The sequence below is a fragment of the Lycorma delicatula genome, chromosome 5 (genome assembly GCF_047948215.1).
Source record: "Lycorma delicatula isolate Av1 chromosome 5, ASM4794821v1, whole genome shotgun sequence".
Classification (NCBI taxonomy): Eukaryota; Metazoa; Arthropoda; class Insecta; order Hemiptera; family Fulgoridae; genus Lycorma; species Lycorma delicatula.
In genome coordinates this window covers 79,645,648-79,664,956 of record NC_134459.1, presented here as the reverse complement: position 1 = coordinate 79,664,956, position 19,309 = coordinate 79,645,648, and the positions used below count along the sequence as shown (strand labels likewise).

The window sequence follows — 19,309 nt, the reverse complement described above, 5'->3', positions numbered from 1 at the left end:
CAAAACAACTTTGTTAATAATTTTTTACGTTAAAATAAAATTAAAGTAAATCTTTCCTAATCAAGATATTCAGTGGTGATATAAAACTGGATTATTTCTATCAGAATCTTTGCCCCTAATGTGATAAATGCATTTGATAATTTAATATTCTATTTTAAATGCATTTCTGTAATTTGTTAATTTTTACTTATATTTTGATTAAACTGTAGATATTTATTCTTTTACAATCCTTCTCGTCACCATCCTGTCATCCAGCGGTTGTCGAGTCAGGTTACATATCATACACCTCCATTTAATTCTTATTACCATTCATCAAAACCTTCCTTCTACCACTTTCACATGTCTTCTTCCTATTCCATGTAGATCAGAAGTTTCTTCTAGATTAGAAACAATCTCTTCCAAATCACTTTATTTTCTTATAGTTTCTAAGGACTTTAAACCATGTGTTATAATGCAAAATATCTTGAAAATCGTAAGGTTATATTCACTGGTACATCTTGATCATATATTAAAATTCTAATTCTGATAAAATATATATATATATATTATCTTTGATACTATTAAAAATTTGGTATAATCATTTATTTGTAGATATACCCTCCTATTTTTTTATAATTTATGTTCCAGCGTTATATTTGTCTCTATACATATGTGCATCTCCTCACTTTTTCTATCTTCTGCCTAGCAGGTAGTAGGTGATTTTAAATTATATCCTTCTCTTCTTAAAAAAAAAAAAAAACATTGTCAACAAATAACCTTGCTCTCTTTTCTTGGGTTTCTATTTTTTCTTCATATTATGGATCTCATCTGTATCAATGATTGTGATGTGACAAAAGTGAGAGTACCCTACCCTTTGTTACTCCAGTTTATTTCACAAAACTTCCATTCTCCAATGGAGTTCCATTACTTACTGTGTTCACAACTCCCTCTAATATTGATTTGAAGATGTTTAAAGGTTTTACTATATTTAATATATATATATATATATATATATACATTTTTTTTTCAAGATAGATTCATGTTATCCTAGGGAAGATTTTTAAGTCATAGATCAAAGTCCTAGCCTCTTTGGAGGTTAAGATATTCATTAAAGAAACAAAGAATATGAATCCTTTTATAACCTTGCTCTCTTTTCTTGGGTTTCTATTTTTTCTTCATATTATGGATCTCATCTGTATCAATGATTGTGATGTGACAAAAGTGAGAGTACCCTACCCTTTGTTACTCCAGTTTATTTCACAAAACTTCCATTCTCCAATGGAGTTCCATTACTTACTGTGTTCACAACTCCCTCTAATATTGATTTGAAGATGTTTAAAGGTTTTACTATATTTAATATATATATATATATATATATATATATATATATATACATTTTTTTTTCAAGATAGATTCATGTTATCCTAGGGAAGATTTTTAAGTCATAGATCAAAGTCCTAGCCTCTTTGGAGGTTAAGATATTCATTAAAGAAACAAAGAATATGAATCCTTTTATTTCATTATATTCTATCACCGTGGCAACAGTAATGTAATTTAGTAAAATATAAGTAAAAATTATTTTTTCTTTAATGAATATCTGAAATATTTAATATTCTCACAACCATGAGGATAATGAACACATCTGGGTCCATGTCTGGTTAGATGGTTGTGCAAGCAAAGCAAGCCCTGACTAGAATATGTACATTACTTTAATAACCATACACTCTGCACCATTACAAATTAATTTATATTTAATAGATCAACCCAAGTACAACAATTGAAATAGGATGACTTACCTTATTTCATTACATAATAACAAAGCGTTTTTCGTGAATTTGATTTGCATCATCAGCTGCATGCATTTTATATATATTACAAAACCACCAAAAACTTGCAAAAAATTGTTTCAAACTAGAAAGAAAATTTAATTAAAACTAACCAAGACAAAATTAAAATGTAATTAAAACAAAGATAAAAATTAAATAATTAAAAGTTAAAAAATTTAAAACAAAAACTTAAGCAAAGCAAAATCATATGCTAACCATTTCACTGATTTTACTTTACTAACCATATTGAAGGATAAATTAGTCAACATTATTATGGATAGTGGTACTATCTAATGCAGCCTTTATAATACTGTCATCCTCGTATTCTGTTTGAAGGTTGATCTTATTAAATTTATTCTTGATGTTTATATATATATATATATAATACCTTTCTAAAATATCAAACCTCTTATTATTCCTACCCATATTGCAGTTTTTAATTTTTAGTATTTTTAAGTTTGTTTGAATATCTGATATTGTGTGTTTATTTTTAGTCAGATGATCTGATACATTCGTAAAACCCGTTTACCTTTTTTATAACTTCTAAAATGTTCCATGAATCTGGTTTTAAAAGATCTAGTGGTCTTACAAATATAAATATGATCACAATCATTACATACGATTTTATATTTATCATTTTATGAGTGGTATTTATAAAATCATCGTATGTAATGATTGTGACCATATTTATATTGGTAAGACCACTAGATCCTTTTAAACCAGATTCATGAAACACTTTAGAAGTTATGAAAAAGGTGAACTGGGTTTTTTTAATGTATCAGTTCATATGATTTAAAATAAACACAATATCATCAGATATTCAGACAAACTTAAAAATAGAAATTAAAAAATGCTATATGGATAGAAATAATAAAGGTTATGACATTTTAAATTATTTATATATATATATATATATATATATATATATATATATATATAAACATAAGAATAAGTTTAATATGATCAATTTTCAGGCAGAATATGAGGTTGCAGTAAATAGTACCACTATCTGTTGAGTAATTGATGCTTCGATATGGTTAGTAAAGTAAAAATCTGCGAAATGGCTTGCATATGATTTTGCTTTGTTTAACTTTTTGTCTTAAGTATTAAATGTCTTAACTTTAATTATTTATTTTTAACTTTGTTTTAATTTTGACTTGGTTAATTTTAATTTATTAAAATAAATGTAGTTGAAACAAAAGTTTTTGGTGGTTTTGTAATATATATATATATATATATATATATATGCATGCAGCTGATGATGTGAATCAAATTCACAAAAGCACTTCTGTTATGTTATGAAATAAGGTAAGTTATCCTATTTCAGTTGTTCTGTACTTGGGGTTTATCTGTTAAATATAAACTAATATATATTTACTGTCGAGCATATTAAGGAAGATGTTTGTTCTAAGTTTTTATCTTTCCATAATTTTAAATTAAAGGAATAAGCTATTAAAACTACTCTGTTTTACTGAAAATATTTATATATATTATTATGTTAATATTCATTAACATAGTATGTATTTTGTTAATATATAATAGTAAAACATATTAAAATATTACAGTTGGCATTTTTATGATTTTAAATTTACTATACTCAAATTTTCCTTATCAACATCAAAATAACCACAAAAAAATTGGAAAAACATGAATATGAGCATAACAGTACAAGTTATGCTTACAGAATATATATTGGATTAGCACAATTTTAATTGTGCTATTTTAAGTTGAAAAAGAGTGGTAGAATTTAATTAAAAATTCTACCACTCTTTTTCAACTTATTTTAACAATTCAATTTCAATCATTTTAAACCTATCTGATCGTTCATTATTGTCCCCCTGAATATTATGTCACTTTTTGTAGAAACTAGAAAAATATGGTTTAATGCAAATATTGCCATTTTTCTTAATTTGATCATTTATATATCATCCATGATCATAGCAATTAACTGAAAGATTTTACATGTGTAACAGTTACAAACATAACCTAATCATTGTATTTTCTGTTTTTTAAAGGGGACGCAAGAGATTTGTTTCTGAAGGAGATGGAGGATTAATTAAAGACCACAGGCCCCTTTAAATTGATGTTATGGATTATTAAGGATTTAAACAGGCATTTGACTGTTAAAAAGAAAAAATGTATATCGATGTTATAATGTATTAAGTCGAGATTTTGTATAACTTATCACCACAATACCTTTATTTGGTCGGCCCAGTCTTCTTGCTAAACTTTCACCATTATTTACGTAGTATAAAGTTATAGTAACTATTATGATGATAAAAATAATCTACTGGGTTAAATAAATGTAAATAGCTTATGATCATTTATAAAGAAATGAAAAGAAATAAAAACAGTATTGTGTGGTTTAAATATTTACATTTTTTTAGTTTTTCACTTTTTTGCAGTTATCTATTAAAATGTAGATGATGATGATGATGATGATGATGATGATAATAATAATAATAATAATAATAATAATAAAAATAAAGTAATTTTCTTATTATTGATTAAAAATAATCAGTTGAAGTAAGTGTTGGTTAATTGATTGAGTAATGTTTATTAGTAATTGTTTGTATACAAAGGAGGCCTGTTATGTTCTGATTTTGAATTATTATTATTATCAGTGTTACTGCTTTTCATTTTTTCAAGTTTGCTTTATTTCGTTGGTATGGGTCTTAGCAAGTTATTGTTTTTTTCTATTTCAACTTAACATTTTTTCTTACTTTATTATCATTTTTATTATTACTGCTATTGTTAATTGATTTCAGCTTGGTAAAAATGACTTTTTATTAACAACTAGGTTTAGTGTTATACTGATTTACTTTTTGTAGCCGTCAGTTTGATGTTTTATTTAAAATATATTTCAGCATTCACAATTGCTATATTATAATGAAAAATATTTTTTCCTATGAATGAATTGTTATTGTAATTAAAACTTAAAAAAATCATAGCATTTAAAAACTTTTATGAAACAATATTTTTTACGAAAGAGGGATTTTTTGGATTGTGAATTTTACTCATTGTAAATGTACATAAATATTTAACAATAAAATTTTTGGAAGTTTGTCATCAATTTGTAATTTATATTACTTGCTTGGTTTTTTGTGAGGGGAATTGTGTGTTTGAATTTTATTGTTTAGTTTTCTTTTTTGGTCAACTTGTAGTATTTTTTTTCATAATATAATTATATTATTATGTACTAGTGTTGTAATTTTAATTTTTGACTTTTCCTTGATTTTGTCTTTAAGTATAATACTGTTATCATATAGGTGTTAAAAAATAATATACTTGCACATAAACTTCATGGTAATAAAGTATAACATTTTAAAAATACATATAAAAATGTAAAAGGAACAAAATTTTATTCTGGTATACTTGGGCGACAAAATATTCACAGTTGAACTGCTAGAGTATTATTAACTCCCTACTGTACTATAACAGAATATTCAGATGGCTTTTGTCAGAATATTCCATTGTCAAGTTTTTGTCAGATTTTAATTTGCCTGTGTGTCATAATATTCTGGCGATTATTTTTGAATCTAGTTTATTATTATTCCCATTATGGTAAACATTGCTAGTAAAGGGTTTTCATCAAATTCTAAGGTATTTTATTTCATGTTTATAATAATAGCTTTATGTGTGTTGTTTTCTTATATTTGATATGGCATGTAAGACATGTAGTTCAAAATATGTTTTGCGTGAAATAGATCAACAGCATGGTAGAAATTATACACCCAGTGTTTTTTTAACAATAAAATTTTAAAGATAACCCTTCCCAAGCTATTTACAGTTACACTGCTGAATGAGCTGTACATTCAGCAGTGATTACAACAGCAATAAAACATGTATTTTGATTGTATTTCTTCAATATGTTTGATGAGGCTTGCCACCATCTGTAGGGTGATGTTTCTGAAGACAGTGTGATAAACAGAAATTAGATAGCAGGAAAAAGCTTACTCAATGATGTTCATTATTGAAAAAAGTTATCAAAACTTTTTATGACTGTTCAAGGTTCCTGCTAACTCTTCTTATCCGTTAAGTACAAGGAGATTAATGAAGAAATTGGTAAGTGATTGATTGTAGAATGCCCTTTAATGATGATGCAAAGTGTAATCCATTTATATTTTACCAAACTGCAAAATTTATCAACTCTACTAAAATACATAAATTTTTACACACAAGATTTTCATGTTTGGTTAGACAATTTTGTGTTGATAAATTACTGGCAACTTATTAGAATATGCTGAAAAATGATTGGCTACTTAAACTGAACATTGCCCTCATATCACAAACATACCCAGTCATTAATTGAATTTGGGTCTCCCAAATGACCTGATTTATGTGGGAGACAATTTGAAAATGCAGTGAAAATATCTGATTGAAAAATCATCTTAAGATTCTATGCTACTAAAATAGAAACTATTGCAGAGACCGGACAAATGCATATGCATTTCTTATATAATCCCTGCTTTCATTAAAGAGGAGCATTATATGGCTACTTAAGAAAAAAATAATAAATGTTACATTAAAACAAATTGTTACTACCTTTTAGTTTTCATGTATAGATGACAACAAAATTATGTACAGGCAGAAGAAAATAGATAAATTAAAATTTTAATTGTTTCTTAATTTGACAAATTATCAAACAATCAGATTTAAAAGTAAATCTGAAATATGAGAACTGCTTATATTATTACCACCTTACCCAAATGTATCATGTGCATAGAATTAATTATTCATTTCAATAAAGAAAGAACATTTTCATTTATGTGCTAAAATAATGACAGTGTAATAAATTTATAATAAATTACAGTGTGAACCTGGCCACTCCAAGGAAAAGGAAATTTATTGTTGTATGATTTTAAAATCAAACACGTCTTTAACCACTTTTAAAATTTATTTCTCCAACAATAATATAGCTATAAACTGTAAAATAATAATAATACATTAATAATAAAGAAAAAAAATACTTGTTTCGGTAAATAATCATTTAATTTTCTTTAATATTAATCAGTACATGATTAAATAAATAAAAGTGAAATTTTTAAATTCATAATTCAGTAGATGATATAACAATAGAGCTGAAAATAGATAAATACTGCTGAAGTTACATCAGCATTGATAACATTTTCTTGTTATAACATTGAGAAAAATTTATAATTTTTTCTCGGTATAAACAAATAAAATATATTTTTAACAATAAAAGTTCTATAAAACAAAATTATGAAACAGTTACTGTAAGATTCAGTCAAATGAACACAGCTAGGTTTAGTAAACATTTAAAATTACAATAAGCCAAATATGTGCAGTTACTAACAATGCAATTTTTAAATGTAGAGAACTCTGGTTATTTTTTTATATATACTTTTTCTTACATGAAGAAAAAGATTGATGAAGGGGAATAAATAATAGACAAATCGTGTTTTTTTAATGGTAATGGGGAAGAAAGTAGCAGCATTAGATAATATAATTAATATAGTTGACTATCCCTTTGCATTTTTCATCTTATTGTATAAAATATAATTTAAATAATTTAATTGCATCTAAGCTAGTCCTCTTCGCTTCATTTCTTTCAAGAGTTCATTGCCCATCTGTGCAGGACTTCTTGTAACAATTACACCAGCCTGGAACAAATTTGTTATAGATTAATTAATTTCTTTTCAGTATAACAAATGTTATAATTAGCTTAATTTTTTTTAATTAACTTTTTTTAAGTTATTTGTGAAAAACAGCCACAATAAGCAGTTTTTCAGTACAGCCTTGATTTCAAATCACTGATCATTATGTCTCATTCCAGAAAGTTTCTTGTCCAGTGGATCATGAAATCAGATTGTAAATGTTTCTAAAGCTATTAGCAAATTAGTGGGCTATAGCAGTTAAGACACTAGACCAAAAAAATTTTGCTCAAAATTATTCCAGAGCTAGGTATAGGAGGAGTAGGATTCATATTTCAATGTTGTGAGAATACATGCAAACCAACTCAAAATTCAAGAATATAACCCATTTAAAAATAAAATACTACTGTTAATATTATTACCTAACTTCTAAGTTAGTAAGATAATTATGTAAGAGATAAAGTATTTTTACACTTACAAAAGGATGTGATCCTGAAAATTAAAAGGTGTAAGAAAAATTAAAAACCAAATAATTGCAGCCTTCTTAAAAAAACTGGTTCCTACCACTAACAGCATGCAGATTTTGTTGTGTTTAACAGCTTAGTTAACGGACCCATAAGAATTTATGTTGTGTAAAATAAAAATAGAGAAAAATGCTTAAAAAACCTAGTAATTCTACAATAGAAAGTTCCACTGCACTAAAAATATACCCTCCTAAAAGTATAAAATATTTAACAATTGAAGCAATAATCACATTTAACATATAAAGCTGAACTAAATAGATTGTAGTTAGTCTTCAGATGGATTCTACTAACATTTAATACATTAAGTATGTTAAGAAAATTCTTTACAACTTTAGAAACTTATAAGAGGACTGATGTATAAGCATAATATCAACTAAAAAGATATTGGATAATTTGTAAAATACCTTGAAAATGAAAAAAATACCTTTTGCAAAGAATTGATCTTGTCTTGAGCACCTCCTTTACCTCCAGAAATAATAGCACCAGCATGGCCCATTCTACGACCTGGTGGTGCAGTTAGACCAGCAATAAATGACACAACAGGTTTTGACTTAGGACCCTGTAATGTATAGAAACAATATTATTATCAATCTATTAAAAGACGACTAAATTAAACAAACTTAATTTACAATAAAATTTAACATGAAAAAAAAAATTTATAATGCTAAGTTTTCCATCTAAACATTAACTGCATTCAGTTTTTCTTACTGTATTTATTATGCACTTATAAAATATGAAAAATTGTAAGAGCAGCCAAAATAAGGTTGTAAAGGAATTTCTTGTTTTTATCTCCTCATATTTTACTATTTATCAAAATAATAAGCCATGAGTTTTAAATTCAACCTTTTTCTTCAGAATAAAAACTTCTTAGAAATCAATGGTCACACTAGAGAAGATTATCAACACGTTCCTCCTAATCTGCTAATTACAGCTAACTGGCACTTCTTTTGACATACTTCACAATGTAGGAAAATAATTTCTATCACAGAATAAAATTTCTATCCTTATAATTCACAGTTTTACTTCAGTTTTTGGCAACTTGCTTATCAGACCAAATTCAAACAGCTGAGAGCACTAGCTACTTTTGGAACAGCAAGTATACATCAATTTATTAATGTTCAGTTCACAAAGGGAATTCTTCATGACTTAACCCTTCTACCAAATCAAATGTATTAAGTGGTTTTAGATATTTTACTTATTTAGTTTATTGATTTCACACAATATTACTCAAAAATATGTAGATTTTAGTCTTAAAATATATTATAGTCTTAACTAAAAAGCTATTTTTAAATTGCACAACTACAAAAAAATACATAATTAGACAATAGTTATCACAATTTACAGTTTTATCCATTAATAATCATTAAAATATTAAAAATGAAATTACACACATATAATAATAAATTAATTGTAGATTATGAGTACTGTTAATATTAAGAATGCATACTTAAATCCTAGCATTAGTACTGTGATGTACATCAGGTATTTATTTTTTTGTGTAATAACCCAAAAAATAAAAATATTGTCATTTTTTAAGGGGGTGTGAATATTAAATAAAAAGTTTTGGTAATTTGTGATCTTGATAAAAAAAGCTTCATTTCTGTAAGAAAATTTTGTTTTTGCTAAGTGCCCAGTAAAGAAAATATTTTACTTTGTCTAAAACACCCCCATACCCTTTTTTCCAATATATACAAAAATTTATAACATTCTTTCCCCTGAAGGCGCTAGTACCTATTTACAAAGTTTGAAGTTCAGAGTTATATATATATATATATATATATATATATGTACAAATGTCTGTTTGATAAAATTTTTTGTCTTTGAAGCATTGGAATAAAATAGTTTTTTCACATTATTTACATTAATTTAAATATATGTCTTAAAAAAATACTAGCAAATTATTGTGTAAAGCCAATACAATTTATTAAATTAAGAAAATAAACAGATTATCTTATCTTTTGTTTACATTATTCATTTATTTTCTTAATTTAATAAATTGTATTAGCTTTATACAATAATTTGATAGTATTGTTGTTAGTGTTTTATAATCAAAGTATTTTTTTTTTTAATTTTTAAAACTACTATAGCTTCATAAACCACTTACTCAACATTGACCAAAGTTGTGCCGTAAAGACATTAAAAAAAAAATTAACAAAAAAATATTTAAATTGTAAATAATGCTGAAAAAAACTTATTCCAGTGCTCTCAAGACAAATAATATAAACAAAAGATAAGATATCTGTTAACAAAAAAAATAACAATTACAGAACAAATTGTTTTACATAGAATAAGATTCAAATAACGCAAATTCTTACGTTAAATATAAACAGTTACATATATTAACATACAAAAAATATTCTTTGTCATTATAGTAAAATAATTCACTTAGTATAATATTAGTTTTTTAAGGGTTACATAACTAACTGTATTGAAGTGTAATAATGAAAGAAATGCATTAATTAGAAAAGTTAAACTCATTAACAATACTCAGCAAAAGCATATACATTATCACAAATGACAAAGGCATTGAAAGCAGATGTTTAACCCACTAACTGAAGTCTTAAGTGAAACATGGTAGTGGATGGGTTTTATTCAATTAACTGGCGATTTTACCAGGCAACTCAAAAGAACTTTATAACTTTCAAAGCATTTAAAAATTTATTTAGATTAACTTACAGATTCATTTGAAGTCTCATTTCATATAGTACCAAAATCTGGTCACCAATGTTGTTAAAAATCGATACATTTATTGGTGCAAAATGGGCTCGCTGTGTTTTGGTGTCACAATTTATAGTTAATTTTCACAGAGAGTATTGGTAGGGAGCCTCCTAGTAGGCATACAATTTACTCTTGCCATCAAACTTTTGTTTAGACAGGTTGTTGTTCTATAAAACATACAAAATCACCAGGACACCCATGCATCCCTGAAGCTTCTGCAAAACAACTTGGGGAAAGCGTTGTACATAGTCTGAAGAAATCAACTTTATATGCATCACGTGAGACTGGCATTCCACAAATGGCTTGTTTGGCGTGTATTACGTAGCACTTAGAGCCATACAAACTAACCATGGGTAACAACACATTACAGATGAGAACGAAGTTGCTCAGCTGCAGTTTTATGTGGAATTGATGGACAGAATTGCAGACAATAATACATTTTTAGTGACTAATCAATATATCACATCGGTGGCAAGGTAAACACTCATAACTGCCAAATATGGGGTAGCAAAATCCCTCAAGAAACTTTGTAGTTTTGTGATAGCCTTACAGTTAATGATTTCTGTGCTCTCAGCAAAGTAAGATTGTTATGACCTGTTCTTCCAGGAGGCAACTGTAAATGGTAACATTTATCTGGATATGTTAAAAAATTAACTAATTCCTCAGTTAGATAATGATGACCAAGATGGTCATTACTATCGAGCAAGATGGAGGGCACCACCTCACTACTGGCCTAGAAGTTTAGAGATTTGATACCTGATGCCCAGGTCAGTGGATTGGTCATGTAGGTCCAATTACATGGCCACCTTGCTCCCCAGATTTGATGCCAGTAGATTTTTTCTTGTGGGGTTTCATTAAAGATAAAGTTTATGTACCACATTTGTCTGCTGATCTTGTTAAGATTTTGAATTCATGCCGCAGCTGCAGAGGTATGAAATCTACTTCAGATGGGATTGCTTTATAAATGGAAGCCATATTGAACCAAGTGAATGTTGGGTGACAAACTTGATGTGTTCTACGAAATGAGACCTCAACCAAATCTTTGAAAACTTTAATGTGCTTTTAAAATTGTGAAGTCCTTTTTGAATCATCCATTGATTAAAATCATAACACATTGATATAATGGGAACTATCTACTTTCATGAAAGCCTCTCCATATTATATTCTTAGTAACATAAAACATTTTTGGTCTGATTTGTGGGATAAGCCTCCAAACATCTCTAGTGCAACTTTTTTCTTCATTCAGGGATCATCGACAACTGTATACCATCATCATGTAATAGGTATACATGTAACTTGTTACATCCAATGATTCCTAGACTAAGGTAATTGGTAATTAGAAGCTAACAGAATTGATAGTAACCAACCAATAATAAAACAATTTTTTTATACAAATTTCATTTCTAATGTCTTTATATATTGTATAAGTTATTAACTAAATCTTAGATTTTTTTATTAACAATTTCTTTATGTTAAAATAAATACCATTTATAAAAATACTTTCAACTGTATTTTTCTTAAATTTTTCAGTTAAATTTTCATTCAATACAATTTTGTCATAATAAAAAATTGAATGTTTTTGATAATTTTAGATTTACACAATGTTCAATAAATTAACAGTTACAAACTAACACTATAAGAAAACCCCATTTAAAACAACCTACATCAGTACATATTATCGCTATGAATAAAAAAATTTGCGACTAATAACACAAAAAGAGTTAATAACATAGGTTTACAGTAAAAAGCTAGTATATACTGATGATCAGTATCTGCCAACCGACAAACTACATATTTTTCACTACAGTTATAATTTTTTTTTCTATTCAAATAATGCTATTTTCTTCAATTTTTTTTACAAACTTATACAGATTAAACATTTTTATATACATAGACTAATCAATTCACATTGTCAGAGGCAAACTTTTATTTCAATAAATCAAACAGTGAATTTCAAAATGAAATTCATTTAAAAAAACCTATTTTACGAACTTACAGGAAAAAATATTTTGATACCATAAAGCATATCTGTGAAAAACAGCACAATTAAAAAGTAGTTAAGGGCAATACATTGGTGAGAATAAAAAGTAAAGTTGTTAAGAAAGTTAAATACAAAACCAGAAATAAATATTAAAAAACAGTGACCAGATTATCTTAGCTTGGGCACAACAATTCCTTCATAAAAATTGTTAATTGCAGTTCTATTCTTAATTATAAAAATAAATTAGATAAATATTTTTAATTTAACTTTTTTATTATAATATAAAAATAAATAATTTTTTAATAAATTAATATTAATTATAAATTTGTTTTTGGTAGATTATTAAAATAAATTTCTTATTTTAGAATCTTAAAAAAATTTGATATATAAAGGCGAATTCAAATTTTAATAGCAATTTTGCTATTCTACACAGCAAGCAGTTCTGGGCTGAGTGGGGGGGGTTAATCTTCAGTGTGTTAGAGAGGGGGAACCAGCCTGGTTAGCTCCTCCACTCTGTTCTGTCATCAGAACAACCATGAGTGGCCAAGAGATTCCGTCATCTGTTAGTTCATTACTTTTTAACTAATGAAGGCGTTAAACCTGGATATTTTAACAAAAGTCATATTGATGCCCAAGGTCAAGTCTCACAAACTGACAACATCATGCCATTCAAGAGCTTATCAAAAGTGATCATCAGTTCACTGTATAAAAATATACTATCACTGATAGTATACTGTATGTGACTATCAGCTATGGAAGTGCTCAATCCACTATCTGATCATTTGGGCCTCAGAAAAATTAGTGCTCGATATGGGTTCCGAGGTTGTTGACCAATAACAGGTCAGATTGGAGATCTGCAAGAGACTTCTGAATCAATTTGGGCAAAAAGGGGGATGATTTTTTGAGGCGCATCACATGTGATGATGTGCTTCTTGGTGATCGAGTAAAAAATGCCATGGCTAGTAAGGAGCAGGAGTGGTGAAGGAAGGATGAGGGCTGCCCAGTGAAGGCCATTTAACTTGTCTGTTGTCAGTACAGATTTGTCACCTATGACTGTTTAGACATTGTGGAACGCGTGCACAATTTGTTGACAACTCTTCCTCAAACTTTTTATGTACAAGAAATATTCAAGCTTTCAAATTGTTGGCAAAAGTGTGTAGATCGTGCAGGAGACAGGTGTGAATTGTGCATATTATAAGGCAATAAAATTATAAAAAAGAATTACCATTTATATTTGATTCACCCTCATAATAAAAATATTTAAAAAACCTATCAATGGTTCTCATTCTCAAGAGTGCTAGAGATTGTGATAGTCAGGCCAGAACTGATTAAAGAATGTTTTTTTTTTTTTTTTATAAAACAAGAATGAATAAATAGACATTATCAATTAATCTAATATAATATATATTATATTATAATATTAATCTAATATTCATAAAATAAAAATGGCAACATTCTAATAATTTTATCAACTTACAGAATTATGCTCTAACAAATATTCAGAAGCATTCTCTTCAGCTACACCTCCTATTTCACCAATAAGAATAATGCCTTTTGTTTCTTCATCTTTTAGAAAAACTTCCAAACAATCAATGAAATCTGTACCATTAAAAGGGTCACCTCCAATTCCAATACATAAAGTTTGACCTAAGCCAACCTAAAACAATATTTTAGTTAAAATAATACTCAATAAAAATAATAGCCTGATATTAATATAGTAGTACACTTTGGAAACTCAAAATAAAATTAAATTTCTACTGTAATAAGTTTTATATATGGAACTTACTCATTATTTTAATTGGTTAAAATAATTTTTGTTCACTAAATAATTTATTATTTACCATTATTTTGTTACAGTACATGAAATCCTGCCAAAAAAGTTTTATTCACTACTACAATGGAAGAAGCAAATAATAAAAAAGAATAAAAGTTTCGCTTACTACTAAAAATGGAAAAAACAATAGAAGGTTTAACACACTAACAAAGATTGCATCATATCTAATATCTGTTAAAAATAAAAATAGTTAACACAAAAACAGCTACATCACTTTAAATAAGAAAATGCTACATCCACTGAAATTAATTATAATGAACTAAATATAGATGGCTAATTAGTCTATAGTATAAATTTAATAAAAGATATGAAACAAATATAAAAAAATTTATAAAACTTACTCTTTACTTCATTGAAATACTAAATCTCATAGATTCACTAATTTATACAAAAAAAAGATTAATTACATATATTTTATATTACATGAATATTAAACCACCAAAAACTTACGTAAACAAAGTTAAACTTACTAATTAATACCAATAATTGATTTTTGTAGGATTCCAAATCTATAATTCTGTAATTACATTAAAATCAATTGTTTTTTCAAAAAATTAGAAATTACCAAAAATTACAGTTTTATAATCCTGAATTCTGTTATGGACAGACATGCAACCCCACTGCTCAGTACTGAAATCAACCAACACTGGGAAAAATTATAAAACTATAACAATTTCCAAATTCTAAGATTTTTTAAAAAACAATTGATTTTAATGTAATTATATAACTGAAGATTCACGATCCTGTGAAAATCGATTTTTGATATTAATTTGAAAGTTTAACGTATCTGTTTACTGTGTTTCGGTAAATTAAGTTTCATTTAATATTAGATTTTAATTAGCAGAGAGTTGAATTTTCAAAAAATGACTTGTATAATTGTGTTTCTGCTAATAATCTACAAACATGTGTTTTACCTGGGTTGTTTGATGAACAGCTTCATATGTTAATGTACCAGATCTTGACACAATACCAATTTTACCTCTCTGATGAACATGACCAGGCATAATACCAATTTTACACTGAAAAAAAAAGTGTATTAAAAAACTTCAATAACATATATTCCTTCCTCTGATACTAAATTTTTTCATTAGTAAGAAATGCAGAACTAAACTAAACACTTTACTAAGATCACAAAAAATTGTAAATGGAATCTATTACCCACTTATTTAAAATATTTTCTAACTATGAAATGGCTGTATCAGCTAACAATTTTTTCTTAAAACCATGCTAAAAGTTTGTTAATAAATTATTTGTGCATTGTTATTCACTTAAAAGATTGAATGATTTTTATCACTACTTAATCTTTTTAAAAGATTTTAACACAAATTTACTTGTATAACTCTAGCATATCTAATTGTAACTTTTCATTATGTAGATATAGGAGATGATTTAATATGAAATTTTAAAGTTCCATTTTTTTGTATGTAAATAAATAGGTTTACCTATTTATAAGTAGTTTTACCTAAGCGAGTTCTGCCTAAATGATAAATTACAAGGAAAATCTTTTCATAATTTTTTTGTTTCACTTGGACAAAAGTAAATTCTCAGTATCTAAATTGTTGCCCCCAACTGATATCTAGGAAGTAAATCTCTACCCTGAATCAAATCTTAGCAGTTCTGCTATTTTCTAACTTGTTTATTTACAAAGGGAATCCTGCTGATGAAAAACATTGGCATTTAGTCACTCAGAATGCACTTAAATAAAAAAATATACAGTAAAAATTAAACCTTGCAGTTGCTTCAACCCCACTTAAGAGCTTTTCTCCTACCTAAAGAGTTTTTCCATTTTGAACTAGGGCTTCAAAAATGCTAGCTTTAATATTTAATTTCAGGTGGCCTTATTCTAATATTAACACTTTATTTTGGAAAAATAATGGGCAGGGTTTTTGCTGCTATAAATAAAATTTACTTTTAAACACGTATAAACCAGTGCAAAACATTTTTTACAGATTTACTATTTATTCTTCCATTTAAAAAACAGAGCAGATATAGTCACTCCTTTCGGTAAAATACGTTTTTTTTACGATTTAAAAGTCGAGGATCATTTTTGAATATCCCGATTGTATTTCAACCGAAGAGGATAAAACTTTTTTTTAATTTACAAAGGAAACAATTTTATGTTTAAAATGGATGGACCTCAACCTCTTGATTGCGAAAATGTGCAGTTTACTTGGAGTGCATATTAGTAAAAACGTTTCGAGCTATGTATATCACGAGAAATAAAATACAATTTAACATAAAAATTTTCACCAAAAATTACTGGCAGTAGTAAATTGTAAGAATGTATGAATTTTCCATGTACATTGGTTTTGATTCAATTTTCTGTTGCACTCCTTAAGAGGGCGAAAAATGTACCAGCGTAGCATTAAAAAGCTAGTGTGTTATTAATGCTAACACTAATTGCTTAGTGTAGCATTAAACTATTAATAACCAAAGAGAGCCAAATTACAACGTTGTTACGCAAGTATTTTAATTCACATGTTATGACAAAAAAGGTTGTTTAATAAATTGTTAATTAAATTTGCTTAGCTGTGAATTAAGAAGTAATTTTTCGGAAAATAGATAGATTCTACAGCGCATGCGTTCGATTACAGCCAATCGATCCACGCAAGAATGAGATATAGCATCCCCACCAAATTTGAACCTGACCTACTTTCCGCCAGCTGTAAACCTCCGTTCATTCACACTGCCCCACCTAACTTTCTAACTGAACTGTGAGCTTAACGCATCCACGATTATTTTGATACATTTTTTAATCCTTTGTAAAAGTAACTTTTACTATAATAAAACAAAACTGATATTGATTCGTCGATAACCTAAATACACATTACCGAATATAAGTTAATAGTTAAAACAAAAATATTTCCTAGTTAAAAATCAGGGTTTTACCAACAACTTCTTTTCATTGCCAATTAAATAGGAACCACGAATTTATAAGTTTTTTCCATTGTTATTTTCGTAAAAACTACGAGTTTTTTTGTAATGCATTTTACTATTTAAATTCAGGTTAAGGCTGTTAAATTAGAGCCCACCCTCCAGACAACAGAGACTACAGATAAAAGATTAGGCAAGTTCAATTCAAAGGAAACTTACGCTATGGCCTCAATAACAACAGGTGTTAAATACATAATAACATTTACAACCAAACATATTAACTGTAATTATTACATCAATTACTAGGCTAGGTAAATATCAATTAATATAAAAAAAATTGGTGAGTCTCCACCATCAAATTACTGTAATACTATTATCACTTAATTATGACTGTGTTGGATTGATTATATAGTCATAATACTACTATGACATCTTTTCTACATTGTGTATTCCTGGTAAAATACTTCTCTTTCTTGATAGTAAAACAGTTTGTTTTAGTTTTGATCAATTTAAAAGTTGAAGTGTTTTCCACAAATACATAATGGTCTTAGATTGCAAAAAAAAACCTGTTAAATTTAACCTTGTAATTCAAAATTTTGAAATAAAAATAAATAAGTTTTTATTTTCATTTATTCCATTTTTTTATGTTTAATTTACTCAAAAGCTCTTGCAGTTATCATTAAAATGACAGCATTCCTTTATCAATCACTTTCTTGTCAATGATATCTTTGCAATTCACAAATATCCTTCTACCCTACACCTGTACTACATTTGTGCTTGATAGTGTGCACGAGACAGATCTGTGTTCTGTAATCTTTGTTTACTGTTTTTATCTTTGTAGTGTTTCACTGTTTTTTTCTGTTTGTTTACAACATTAATTTTTTTCTTAATTGTTTGACAATCTGTTAATTGACATGTCAACCAATCATAAAACAAAACTTAAACTTTGAAAGAAATATCTGAAATTAATAAAGCAGTTGAAAGTGGAGGAAGAAGAAAGTCTGATGTAGTAAAAGAATAAGGAATTTCTTTATCGATATTGTCCACCTACTTAAGAAATAAGAATAAGGTTATGGAAGATAATTGTAGTGTTGATAGATAGAATAAAAGATAAAGGGGGCCTTAATTTTCACCCAATTACACACTGATCAAGTGTGTAATGAAGTAGTTTACAGAAGTAAGAAGCCACTACAATGTTAAGTGGTCCAGTTATTCAGTCTAGAACCAAAGAATTTGCTAAACTGTTCAGGACACAATAAATTTATGACCAGTGCTGGATGGGTTGAAAGATTTACTGAAAGAAATAGAATTTCTTTCAAATGAATCTGTGGAGAAAAAGCATCTGCAGTTTAAGAGGATTTTTGATTAGTAAAAGGTAAACTTTTGAGCAGTAAAAGTTTACATTTCCTTTTACTGCTCAAAACACTTCAGCTGTTTGAGGACTTCAAAAGTCCTCATGATGTTTTCAATGTAGACGAATAAGGGATGTTTAAAAAATTTACTTTCAACAGAACTTACACTTTGAAAGGAAATCCACGAGGCAGAAGAAAACTCAAAAAAAAGCAAGTAACCATTTTAGTCAGTGCGAACATAGACAGTACAGAAAGGTTTTTTTATAATGATTGGCAAATCTGCATGTCCATGCTGCTTTAATAATGTAAAATTGTTACCAGTTAAGTATACTGCAAACTGCTTTAAAAATTGAATTGCTTTGAAAAAACTAGATAAAAATTTATTTTGCAGAAAAGAAATAATTTTATTCATTGACAATTGTCCTACAAATCCTTCTCTTATTAACTTAAATGTAATCAAACTTCAATTTTTTCCATCAAATATGACTTCCATGGGTCAACCAATGGTCAAAGGTGTCATAATAATTTTGAAACATTATCACATACTCTTAGTTAAGATAACGGAAATCGACTCAACCCAAGTACAGCTATTAATTTGTTGTTTAT

The 19,309-nt window shown here is 27.4% G+C and overlaps 2 protein-coding genes across 2 annotated transcripts in view; one reads left to right on the top strand and one right to left on the bottom strand.

The window, feature by feature from the left end:
* Pdcd4 (Programmed cell death 4) overlaps nt 1-5,004 on the top strand; it is a 45,907-nt gene extending 40,903 nt beyond the window's left edge. The window contains exon 8 of the mRNA XM_075366439.1: nt 3,821-5,004. Within this exon, the coding sequence (XP_075222554.1) occupies nt 3,821-3,884 (64 nt within the window). The 3' untranslated portion in view covers nt 3,885-5,004. The remainder of the gene's footprint in view (nt 1-3,820) is intronic.
* A 1,701-nt stretch (nt 5,005-6,705) lies between these two features.
* Nucleotides 6,706-19,309, bottom strand: part of Scsalpha1 (Succinyl-coenzyme A synthetase alpha subunit 1) — a 34,116-nt gene continuing 21,512 nt past the window's right edge. Inside the window, exons 4-7 of the mRNA XM_075366438.1 lie at nt 15,392-15,496; nt 14,121-14,300; nt 8,369-8,503; nt 6,706-7,429 (exon numbers count right to left, since the gene is read on the bottom strand). Coding sequence (XP_075222553.1) covers nt 7,349-7,429; nt 8,369-8,503; nt 14,121-14,300; nt 15,392-15,496 — 501 coding nt within the window. The 3' untranslated portion in view covers nt 6,706-7,348. The remainder of the gene's footprint in view (nt 7,430-8,368; nt 8,504-14,120; nt 14,301-15,391; nt 15,497-19,309) is intronic.